Source organism: Mustela putorius, unplaced genomic scaffold (assembly GCF_011764305.1).
Source record: "Mustela putorius furo isolate JIRA1106 unplaced genomic scaffold, ASM1176430v1.1 tig00003853_pilon_pilon_pilon, whole genome shotgun sequence".
NCBI classification, from domain to species: domain Eukaryota; kingdom Metazoa; phylum Chordata; class Mammalia; order Carnivora; family Mustelidae; genus Mustela; species Mustela putorius.
Window position 1 is genome coordinate 689,001 of NW_025422005.1, and position 12,711 is coordinate 701,711.

Consider the following 12,711-nt stretch of genomic DNA (forward strand, 5'->3'; position numbering starts at 1 on the left):
CAGCGAAGACACGCACTTCCCCACGTCTCCTGTGGGCTCCAAGAAAATCAGCAGCAAATCTGTGCACAGCACTCAGGATGTTTTAGTCGCTGCTGTAAGGCTGAACACACTTAATCTTCCCCACATGGCAGGTTTACAGGTGTATGATCCCTGAGTCAGGACGCTGAAACCACAAGAAGGTAGGGGCCAAGGAGTCATGCGGAACAGGCTGCAAAGGCAAGGAGCCCTGGCACCTCCCCCAGGTCACACAGGCACAGAACAGTGGAGCTGGGAGAGCCAAGGTCAGGGGCAGGGGTCACAGCTCACACAAACGTGAGGAGGGCACCGCAGCAGCGACAGTGTACCACTAGCCCAGCTGAGGGCAAATGTGCACAGGCAACAAGCACTTGTCTCACTCTGTCTTTACAAGTAACAGCGGATGAGTTCAGGGTATTTTTCCTCAGAAAAACAGAACAACCCTTGAGCGTCTCAAACACTGTGTTCTGCTCCCGCTCCCACATACCTGGAATCCGTGCCCCAATGCATGGCATAAATTTTGGCCAAGTGCCCCCTCAGCGTTCTCCTGGTGCGCATCTGGATTCTTCCCACTGGGTCGATGTTGTTTGTGATCTTAAAAAATAAAAGTTACATAAAATTAACAGTCTGTCGTGGAATGACCTCCCCGGAGACCTCCTCCCTCCCCCTCCCCGGCAGCCCCACCACCCTTGTTCTGGCTGTGCTGCTCACCCATGGTGCTATGCCCACCCGGCTTCTGCCACTCACTCGGCAGCTCTCCACTGCGGCTGCAGCTCCTACCTCTCTTTCACTGTCTGTATGAGTCTGTCACTACCTGCATTTCAACACCTGCTCCCCCAACCCCTCTCCCCAGAACGTGCACACACGGTGCTGGGCCACAGGTGCGCTGACCTCCCCGGGGGTCCCTCCCGCTCCCCCCCCAGCTGCTCATCCAGGCCCAGCTCCTCCTGTCCCTCAGTCCTCATAGGCTTGCTCTCCTTCCGGATTACAGTCCCGTCAGGCCCCGTCACACTGAACACAGGCCGGTGGCTCACACACTGTCCACTGTGACCAGGCTGGGCAATGATCTGGACAACGGTCAGCAGCGACAAGAAATGTTGTTGCTTATGGCACAGAACTGGATGTGCAGACCTGCAGATTCACTCCAACATGTGAAAAATGGACGTTAACAATTCCGTGTTGACAGCTGAACTAAGTGCATCACAATAAGGTTTTATGGGTTTTTTGTTTTAAAGATTTTATTTTTAAGTAATCTCTACTAAAATCTCCAACATGGGGCTCGAACTTCCAACCCTGAGATCAGGAACTGCATGTTCTGTCGACTGAGCCAGCCAGGAGCCTCAATGATGGGTTTAAAAAACGTACAGTCCCAAAGTATTTGAAATATATCTGAGAATTCAAATTTAGGAATTCTATGCAGTAGAAGTTTCTCTTTAACTTACTGTTTAACCCCAACGGAAGCGCATCCCCTAAAGCAGGGGGACAAGGTAAAACCTTGAATCATCCTCAGGAGAAGTATGAATATAATTTTTCTTTCATATTTCTATTTAATTCTTCGGAAAAAACGTTTTTCTTATTGAGGTGAAACTCAGCATTTTAAGGTGAACAGTCCCGTGGCGTTGGGCACATTCCTACCTCCGTGCAACCACCACACGCCCTCCTCGGCCCCCAGCACCGCACCGGTGGCCCTGGACACAAACCCCCTGCCCCCCCGCCATTCCTCACCCTCCTTCCTAACTCCTGGAAAGGCTCACAAACTTCGTGCCCCGCGGATCTGCCCGGCCCGGACATCTCCTGTCAGCGGGATCCACACCCCATGGCCCTGCACGTCTGAGGCCGGGCCACGCCGCGAACACACCGTGAAGGTGTCTGGGTGATGGCCATGGGGCCCTGCGCCGCGGGAGCCCGCACCGGGTCACGCCCTCGTCCGTCCGCTCGGGACCGTCTGGAAGCAGCGGACGGGGCTGCCCGGAGAGCGCGCGTGTGCGTGTCCTCGTCCGAGCAGCAGTTCTGGGGGGCAGCTAGGGGCAGCGCCGCCGGCTCGTCATTTATGGGCCCCGCCGGAGGGTCTGCCCACCCGGACTTTCGAAAGGCTCGTGAGACGCTTATTCATCCCGCCCAGAGGAACCACGACCACCCGCGCCTTCGAAGGAAAACGCTTCCAGCAGCGGGTCCGCCCTGGCCAGGGGGAGTCGCAGCCGGAGCACCGCTCGCTCTCAGGCGCCAGGCGCCCCCGAGCAGGGCCCGGGCCAGGCGAGCGGCTCCAGGCCCAGGGCTCTTACCTGAGACAGAGTCGCATCCGCACATGCTTTTCTAGCATCCTAGGAGAGAAGAGCGACAAAGAGCAAGTCAGCAGCGTCTCGCACGCCCTCAACCCCAGGTCCTCAGCCAGGGCTGCTGAGCGCTTGGACAGGAGGACAGACGCAAAGGCAGCAGGAGGAGCACGGCTTCGGCTCCCCGCCCGCTCCTCGGCCGCAGCGTAGGGCCGCCGGCCCTGCCTTGGTGCTCCGGGTTCTACTGAACTGAGCCCTGGCGGCCCCGTGCACGTGACAACCAGCACCGCGCCCCGGGCCCCCAGAAACGGAGGCTGCGCTGGGAAGGCCACCCTGGAAGCCGGGTGGCACCGCAGAAACCCAGAGGCGGGCGCTGCCTCCTCTCCTGCCCACCCAGGCTCCTGTACTTTCCCACAGGCCTGCACGCGTGCCTCACGGTCTTTCCACCAGCCCAGGAGCCCTGGGGCCCAGAGAAAGACACCCAAAAAGCACTGGGTGTCTAGCCTGAAGAACCTTCCCTCCAGATCATGTTAGCGAAGGACTGTGCTTTGAAGCCAAACGATATCGGACGCTGAGCTCTATGAGGAAAGGGTCTGGAGTCAAGACGATCCAATTCAGTAAGACTATCTGGCTGCTGTATGTGCTCCCTGTTCTCTTACCTATAAAATGACCTTGTGAAGCAGCAGGTAAGAACTATGAAGGGAAATTCTAAGGCTACCTAAGATGTTTTTTTTAAATTTATTTTTATTTTTTTATTTTACTTATTTGACAGACAGAGTAGGCAGAAAGGCAGGCAGAGAGAGAGGAGGAAGCAGGCTCCCAGCTGAGCAGAGAGCCCCATGTGGGGCTCGATCCCAGGATCCCGGGATCATGACCCAAGCTGAAGGCAGAGGCTTTAACCCACTGAGCCCCCCAGGCGCCCCCCAGGACCAGGACACCATTCTTTAAGGGCACACTGCCTCACTGTGAGTTACTTCATGGAGCTGGAGGGAATATTTATCAACTGAGAACATGGAAACATACTCGAAGACATTATTGTTATAAAGGTGCCAAAGATCTAGATTTCAGATTCAGCTTTATCCTATGAGAAGTCATTCTACTTAATGGATTAAATAATTAAAACACCAAAAATCATGTCATCAAGCATTTCTATGCCAGCACCTAAATTTGGGGTAAGGAGCCAGCCGAGGGAAGGTCCAGAGTACACGTCTTTAAACAGGGGCTTCTACCTGTCCACTACAGAGTTCAACGTTTAGTTCTGAGTATCACTCTTACTGATGTTATACATGGCCTTTAGTTATAAAAAAGAATAATGATGGGGCGCCTGGGTAGCTAAGTTGGTTAAATGTCTGCCTTTGGCTCAGGTCCTGCGGGACGGAGACCCGCATCAGGCTCCTTGCTCGGCGGAGCCTGCTTCTCCCTCTACCCGCCACTCCCCCTGCTTGTGCTCTTGCTCTTTCTCTGACAAATAAATAAATAAATAAATAAATAAATATCTTCATTTGGGGGAAAAATAAAAGAGTAATGAGAATTTTGTAACTGGAAAAAATAAGCCATGGGACTTAAGCGACTTCACCCTGTTTAGTGTACGAAGATCATCCTGGACTTTCACACTATATCGTACAATAGACCCTGGTGATACTACTGGTAAACAGAGGGAAATGCCATTTTATTTTATTTTATTTTATTTTATTTTTAAAGATTTTATTTATTTATTTGACAGAGAGAAATCACAAGTAGATGGAGAGGCAGGCAGAGAGAGAGAGAGATCACAAGTAGGCAGAGAGGCAGGCAGAGAGAGAGAGAGAGGGGGAAGCAGGCTCCCTGCCGAGCAGAGAGCCTCATGCGGGGCTCGATCCCAGGACCCTGAGATCATGACCCGAGCCGAAGGCAGAGGCTTACCCACTGAGCCACCCAGGTGCCCCTAAATTTTTATTTTTAAAAGATTTTATTTTTGGTGTGTCTTGGGTGACTCAGTTGGTTAAGGGTCTGCCTTCAGCTCAGGTCATGAACTCAGGGTCCTGGGATCCAGGATCCAGTCCTGCATCGGGCTCCCTGCTCAGGGGGAAGCCTGCTTCTCCCTCTGCCCCTCCCCTCAACTTGTGCGTGCACATGCCTCTCAAATAAATAAAATCTTTAAAAAAATATTAAAAATAAGAAAAAATAAAAGATTTTATTTTTCATTTTAGAGAGAGAAAGCATGAGAGAGCATAAGCAGGGCAGGCAGAGAGGGAGGAACAGACTTCCTGCTGAGCACGGAGCTCAATGCAGGGCTCGATCCCAGGACCACGACCTGAGCTGAAAGGAGTTAACCAACGGAGCCATCTAGGCGCCCCAAAAGATTTCATTTTTTAAGTCATCTCTACACCCAACATGGGCCTCGAACCTGCAATTTCAAGGCCAAGAGTCACACACTCCCCTGACTGTGCCAGCCAGGCACCCTCTATTCACACTTTCAAATCCCACAGGTGGTCACACGACAGCGCCGGCCCCTGGGAAGAGGCACGCTATTCACAACGAAGGGGCAAGAGATGCAACGTGAACACTCGGGCTTTGTTTTTGTCCCCCCAAATTTCCATGTCTTTCCCCTATGCCATACGAAATTTCTTTCTTTCTTTTTTTAAAAGATTTTTTTATCTGTTTGTCAGAGAGTGAGAGAGAGCAAAAGCAGGGGGAGCAGCAGGCAGAGGGAGAAGCAGGTTCCTCGCTGAGCAGGGAGAGTGACGCGGGACTCAGTCCCAGAACCTGAGACCACGACCTGGTCCAAAGGCAGTTGTCCAACCGACTGAGGCACCCAGGCGTCCCCACACAAACCTTCTTTATCTGCTATGCACTGGACCCATGATGAACAACTTCTAAACAATAATTTATAGCGATCAGAAAAACAAAATTCTGGGCGCCTGGGTGGCTCAGTGGGTTAAGCTGGTGCTCAGGTCATGATCTCAGGGTCCTGGGATTGAGTCCCACATCAGGCTCTCTGCTCAGCAGGGAGCCTGCTTCCTCCTCTCTCTCTGCCTCCCTCTATGCCTACTTGTGATCTCTCTCTGTCAAATAAATAAATAAAATCTTAAAAAAAAAAGAAAGAAAGAAAGAAAGAAAGAAAAACAAAATTCTGAATTCTATATTCTGGAAGGTAGGCAGGCAATGTTAAACAAATCTGATCAGAGCAAACCATTAAAAACACCAAGTCTTGCTTATTTTTATTGAGCTGTATCCAATTTTTTTTTTTTTTTTTAAGATTTGATTTCTTCATTTGAGACAGAGAGCGAGAGAGGAGTGCGTGGCATGACCGTGGGGAGGGGGAGAAGGAGAAGCAGACTCCCCACTGAGCTAGGAGCCCAACTCCGGGCTCCACCCCAGGACCCGGAGATCATAACCTGAGCTGAAGGCAGACACTTCATCATCTGAGATGCCTAGGGTGCCCTGTGTAGTTGATTTTTTGAATCTTTAGAATTTGAATTTTGAAAGATACTTTGTATCCTCTTGGCTATAGATCTTTAAACATTCCATGATCTTTTCTCAGGTGTAAGAGAACAGGAACAAGTACTTGTATTTAATGTTTCTGTAGAAAATGTTCATTACAAGTTCTGTCTCACAAAACGGGAGGGGAGCAGAATTCGTGTCTTCAGAACCCTCCCAGCCCTGCCTTTTCAGAAGTGCAGGGGCTCCGCGGTTGGCCAGGCTGGGATTTAAAACTGCAGAACTCTGGGAGCTGGGGCTCCTGGGGGGCTCAGTGGGTTAAAGCCTCTGCCTTCAGCTCAGGTCATGATCTCAGGGTCCTGGGATCGAGCCCCACGTCAGGCTCTCGGCTCCGCGGGGAGCCTGCTTCCTCCTCTCTCTCTGCCTGCCTCTCTGCCTACGTGTGATCTCTGTCAAATAAATAAATAAAATCTTAAAAAAAAAAAAAAGAACTCTGGGAGCTACTGGTTGTACACGGTAGCTCTGTTTCTTTCCAGCTAGATGTGTCCACTCCCATTTAACAGCCTATCAGAGCTGATGGATGCCAGCATCCATCCCGGACCCTTCTCTAGGACACCTTGGGCACACCTGAGACACTTTCCCCTGTTGTTGCTAATACTCTTGTTTTTAAACAAGTTTCCTGGGGGGGCACCTGGGTGGCTCAGTAGGTTAAATAAAGCCGCTGCCTTCAGCTCAGGTCATGATCTCAGGGTCCTGGGATCGAGCCCCGCATCGGGCTCTCTGCTCAGCAGGGAGCCTGCTTCCCCCTCTCTCTATGCCTGACTCTGCATACTTGTGATCTCTGTCAAATCAAATAAATAAATAATAAGATCTTTAAACAAACAAACAAACAAACAAAAAAACAAAAACAAAATTAAACAAGTGTCCTGTCCTCAACAGTTACAAGGGAGGGCTAAGCAGACACCACACTCTACGCAGTGACCAAGAAAATGTCGTGAATGGGGGGAAAAAAAGTCATGAATGAATTCCCAAGGTTAAGAAAAAATACAGAGAGACATTTATAAGTTCTATGAAAACATTTTTTGTATATTCAAATAATGACATACTGGAAAACAGAACCCTGAAAACCACATCCTAGGCCAAATATCTGGCTCCGTGAGCATATCCTCTCCAGCGAAAATTCAGTTTTAATCCAAAATACCATGTAGTCATTCTGCAACGTACCTTTCCCACAACAGGTAACATCTTACCTGAAATTTGAATGATTTATAATCTAAGTCAAGCACACGTGTAGCTACATACCCTAATTTGGTTTTTAAGCTGCTCGGCCTCCTGCCGCAGCTGGTCAAGTTCACTCATCTTCGGGTGCCAGTGCTCTTCAGTGCCACCTCAAGGAAACGGAGATCTGAAACACAGACACAAGCATAAGGAAAATCAATCAACAATGGCTGAGTAGCTGAACGAAGCAGAGAAAAGGGAACGGGCACTGTGAGAGCGGCTCTTTCATCACGGGTCAGAGCACTTCTCTTCAGCGCTCACCAGAACCTGTCCGGTTCTACCAAGGGCTGGACCGGTCAGACGCGATTGGTACTGCCCACAAGCCTTTCAGTGACGGTGGCAGATACACACTCAGGAGATGATGGTGGGATGAAAATGAAAAAAATGTGTCAAGCAGCATTTTTCCTGAAGGGTCGGAGTCTCCTCTAAACCCAAGAGCGTAAGACTGACGTTAGAAGAGCTCACACGGACGCCGGGGAAGTCTGCTCAGCAGAGCAGCAACTGGACAGCCCAGAACCTCAGCACCATGTCGATGCTCTCGAAACCAGGACCCACTCCGTCGCCGCGCCCCGCGGACGTTAGAATGTTTACACAGCAATTCTGAAAGCACTCAGTGTGGTATCCAACAGGCTTCTGGTCCAGGACATCTCACTCTCTGGCCAAAATGGGGTCCCAGAACAGCAGCACTAACTCCACCCTGACAGCAACAGGCCGAATTAGGCTCAGAACAAACAGCCCTGCCACCCCAGCCTCCTTGGACAGCATTCCTTAAGCCAGACTCAAAGTCTCCCTGTTAGAGCAGACCTACCTTCCCAAGGGAATGCCGTAACTGGGGTTGTGTTTCCGACCAAGAGCATGAACGTTAGAGCAGTCGTGATTATGACCCATGGATCTCAAACCTGAAGCTGTAATTACCAACATCTCGATCGCCTAAGCCTACGGTGAGCGCCCATACGCAAATATGGCTCCTCAAAGGGCCTCAACGTCCTGTGCAAACACACACCGTCCTGTGCAAACACACACCGGAGACTGTATGCAAATGTGACAGGGCTGGTATTACACACACCAGGTATTTAATTCCCAGTAGCTGTTTTCCTGAGACTGAAACCTCTCTGGGGGAAACTGGAGGGGCAGGAAGCATATCTGGTAGAGTGTCCGTGTCTGGGTCAATCTTCCTATTCTGCACAAACGCATTTAGAATAAATTTACATGGTTTACATTATAGAAACTTGGTGTAAACTTACTGATGGAAACAAAAAATATCTTTCCCACTAAGGAGTATCTTTAGACAGTGTGTGTTTGAGTTCTGAGTTCTTGCCTTCAGCTGTGCTATCGATTCATAGCTACGAAAATAGGCCAGGCCGGAGGCGGGGGCGAGGGGGTGCGTGCAGGACCTCCAGGAAGCAATGCCCTGTCGCCAGTCCTGACCTTCAATGACCGTCTGCAGAGCCACCAAGAAAGGCCTTACAGGGACAGGACGGGACGTGAAGGCCCCTCTGGGAAGGCAGTACATGCTGACGCAGATTCAGAAATATTTTGGACCAAAATAATTGTTTCTAAAGCCATTACTTTAAGTGGGAGCTGGAAGCACGTGGAAGGCTTCAAAGATACTTGGAGCCTCCCCGGTGAAGAGCAGCATTACCGAAGCTCGACGTGGACGCGGCCACCCTACAGACACTTCACCGACGCCACTGGCCAGTGCTCTCTCTGGTCTGCGCGGACAGACGCCTCAGAGCTGCAGCCCATGGACAGTAACGTACGCAACGGGGACAGTGCCCAGAGAACAGCAGATAATTTCTAAAGGAGCTGGGAGGCCGGGAGGCCGTGTTCCCCGCCGTTTGTGGACTGTGGCGTGCCGCCAGCCAGGACGCCCTGCCACCGCGGCCGCGCGCACGGTCACGCGGCGCTGGGGGCTCTCCGGCCGGCGGCAGCACCCCGCACCCCGCCCCGTGTCAGGGAACTGCTCTTGGTCTGTAAAGAAGCCCTTTCACTCAAGCCCTCCAAAACCAGCACTGAAGAGAAGTAATAGCTAATGGTTGGCGTGGGGTAAACGGAATTGTTACTTTTACAAATAAATAAAACCTCTTAAAATGATGGGCGGGCACCTGAGTGGCTCAGTCGGTCAAGCGCCAAACTGCAGGTATCAGCTCAGGTCACGGTCCTGGGTCGTGAGATGGAGCCCCGCTCCGTGCTCAGTGGGGGTCTGCCGGAGACGGCCTCTCCTCTGCCCTGCCTCACCCCCCATCTGCAGGCGTGCGCTCCCTCTCGAAAATAAATAAATAAAATCTTAAATTACTGGGACACCTGCGGGGCTCAGGCAGTTATAGGTCTGCTTTCGGCTCTGGTCATGATCCCAGGGTTCTGGGACTGAGTCCTGCGAGTCCCGCGTTGGGCTCCTTGCTCAGCGAGGAGCCTGCTTCTCCTTCTGCCTGTTTCTGCCTGCTGGTCCCCCTGCTTGTGCTCCCTCGCTCTCTCTGACAAATAAATAAATAAAATCTTTTTTTTTTTTTTAAGATTTTATTTATTTATTTGACAGAGAGAAATCACAAGTAGGCAGAGAGGCAGGCAGAGAGAGAGAGAGAGAGAGGGAAGCAGGATCCCTGCTGAGCAGAGAGCCCTGTGCGGGGACTCGATCCCGGGACCCTGAGATCATGACCTGAGCCGAAGGCAGCGGCTTAACCACTGAGCCATCCAGGCGCCCATAAAATCTTAAAAAAAACTTTGTTAGTTTTAGTCAACAAACATAACTTCTGATTATAACTTCAACACTAAAAAGTTACGGTTAATTTTTAAAGTAAGGACGAAAAACAGCAAACTCTTAGGACCTAGGTAAACAGGAAGTACTTTCTGAGATGCTGGGTCTTTAGATACAAGACCCAAATTCTATTGTTAGGTGGGATGACCCCCTGAGATCTTAAGTTTAAATCCTTCTTTTAGTTAGATATTCTTTTTAAACATATCATAGAAGAATATATACATGATAATCATGCAGCTATACTGTTCTAAACTAGAGAAATGAATTAATTGAAAACCCAAGTGTCTGTATTTTTTTTAAGATTTTACTTCTTTATTTGAGAGAGAGAAAAAGAGAAAGAGCACAAGTGGAGGGAAGGGCAGAGGGAGAGGGAGAAGCCGACTGCAGCGGCCCGAGCTGAAGGCAGATGCTTCACCGACTTGCGTCCTCCAGGTGCCCCCCAAGTGTGTTTAAAACGAGAAGATCCATTTATTTCAGTTACCCCATAAAATTTCAAAAGCAATAATATCAATACTTGCTGGCTTGAATCTTTAGTCACAAGCAAAGAGAACAAAACCAGATGTATTTCTCTTTCATCAGTAAGTATCATAAATGACTAATGCCTTTACTCACGATCCCTCTATAATCAGTGTCCACACCGGAGTCTCAAGAGAGAGACTCAAAATCCATGTCTGTTCATTTTCAAGAGAAGAGGTATTCCTGTGGCTACTAGCAATAAAGACAAAAGTCCATTCAGACCTATTTAATCTAGACAACTGGTCTGGTGAGAAAAAGTAACCTATGGTTAAGCACTTAAAAATCTTCTAAAATTACATTCTCTATTCTCCACGTCAAAGGTGTATTTTCTGAAATCCAATCTGGAAAAGAAGTTTTTTCATGGATGGACAGACTTTCACTGATGAAGGGGCACTCAGGGTGTCCAGCACACTGGCCTTACTGTCCCCGAGTGGGTGCTGCCCAGGACCACCTTGATGAGATGTGCGTGTACACTCTCTGCTCGAAGCTAATGGACACGCCCCTGGGGGTCACAGCCTGAGTGTTAAAGGTCAGGCAACAGCACCATCACAGTCAGTGCTGCCCCAAAGAGAAACTGGCACCCACAGGCAAGGAGCGCACACATTCAGACACCGGCGGAACTAAGAGGAAGCAAAAAACCTCCCAATTCTCATAAATTAAAAGTTCAGCCCAAAAGCTCTTCTGTGAGGACCCAGTAAATGACATCAACAAGGTACAGAACAGTGCATGTGCGACGGCACTTTCTCAAACGCGCGCCGGCGTCAGCAATGGGGTTTCTGCGCACGCGAGACAACACGAAGCAGGGACGGTGGGCAGCTCTTCTCCGCACTATCTTTTATGCATACACGTGTTTTTTCTTTCTAAAATAATGTTAACAGGTTATCTGAGTCCTGACGCCGAGAAGTATTCACACTGTTTTGTCCATACTTTCGGTTTAAAAAAAAAAACCAATGTTTTTTATTCGAACACGTTAATGTTTAACGTGAACTATTATGTATCTCTAAGAACAGTAAGGGAGACGGAATAACCACTTGGAAAACTGCCTGGTGTACATTAAAACAAAAACAAAGTTGTGTCATGATTTTAGCTGTTTTTTAGAAAGATTTTATTTACTCCCTTGCGAGAGAGGAAGGGAGAAAGCACAGGCAGCGGAGCGGCGGGCAGCGGAGCGGCGGGAGAGGGAGAAGCCGGCACCCCGCGGGGCAGGGAGCCCAAATCCCGGGACATGAGCCAAAGGCACACGCGCAACCAACTGAGCCACCCAGGAGTCCCTAATTTTAGCTATTTTAGAAGATTAAAATATATATTTTAGTGGAAAAAAAGACATTTAAAAAGACGAATAGCATTTTGTTAGACTTATTGGTCCTATTTTCCTCTTCATTTTCTGAACACTGATAATGCAGTTTATGTTATTTTGGTTAAAATAAAATGTACATTTTAAAGTGTTACTTACATGGAATCACTTTGCTTTTCTCTTCACTATCCTTAGGTTCCCAAAGCCTTCAGACAACCCCAACATCGGGTCTCCCTGGCCCAGGTTCCTCCTCCCCTTGCTAAAGTCAAGGCTAAGCCCTGGCCGTGCTGACTCAGGGTCTTCGCCCAGCTAATCCAGTAAGACAGGACCTGCTGAGAGTTTCATATCTGTTCTTCATGACCCACATTGCCACTAGCTTTTATTTAGAACGTCTATCCTAGAAATACTTTTCATAGAAATTTAAATAACTTGAAAGTGTATCATCTGCCCTAATTCAGATTATATCCAAAATCTTTGTAAGTCAAAGTGTTAACACAAATTTTTTATTCAAATATCTCACATTTGCAACATAACGTGCTTCGAGCGGCCCCACCACTTCCCTTCCCTCTCGTCAAGACCCCAGGAAGGTGTGGGACGGAACATCAGGGGTGCCCCCCAGCACCCCAGTCACTAACAAGGACATTCACGCTGCAAGGCTTGTTAATGACAAAATGGGGTGATCATATCAAAAAATGATCCTTAGTTTTGGTTCTGACGCATACTAGGAATGTGACACCAAATCACTTTTCAGTCCAGTCCCTAGAGAACGGAGTTACCCACATCACAGGGCTGCAACGAAAATGACGACAGACACCACTGGGACGTGCTCCGCAGGCCTTTCCGCGACTGGCCTGCGAAGCTCACCGTTCAGCGGAGTCGCCACGGGGCACACACGTGGCCTCGCCGGCACAAAGGAGGCAGCCTGAGACGCCAGCTGCTGGCTGCCCCGGGGCCCACGGTGCCGCACTGTACGGGACAGCTGGAGCACCTGTTAGCCTTGAAAATCAAACCGCTAGTTATTTTACCCCAAAAGAGGGTTTATTTGGGAAGAGCAGAGAACTGCAAATCCGGACAAGCCAGCCCCAGTAAAACCACAGGCAAGTCCAACAAATAAAGGGAAGGAGCGCTGGAGGAGGAGGAAGCTGGAGGGCGGCCGGGAA

The 12,711-nt window shown here is 49.6% G+C and overlaps 1 protein-coding gene across 3 annotated transcripts in view; it reads right to left on the reverse strand.

The window, feature by feature from the left end:
- Positions 1-12,711, reverse strand: part of GNB1 (G protein subunit beta 1) — an 88,738-nt gene that overhangs the window by 21,897 nt on the left and 54,130 nt on the right. For all 3 annotated transcript variants that reach the window (XM_045063556.1, XM_045063554.1, XM_045063555.1), the window contains exons 2-4: positions 7,011-7,113; positions 2,298-2,336; positions 503-609 (exon numbers count right to left, since the gene is read on the reverse strand). In XM_045063556.1, coding sequence (XP_044919491.1) covers positions 503-609; positions 2,298-2,336; positions 7,011-7,067 — 203 coding nt within the window. In that variant the 5' untranslated portion in view covers positions 7,068-7,113. The remainder of the gene's footprint in view (positions 1-502; positions 610-2,297; positions 2,337-7,010; positions 7,114-12,711) is intronic.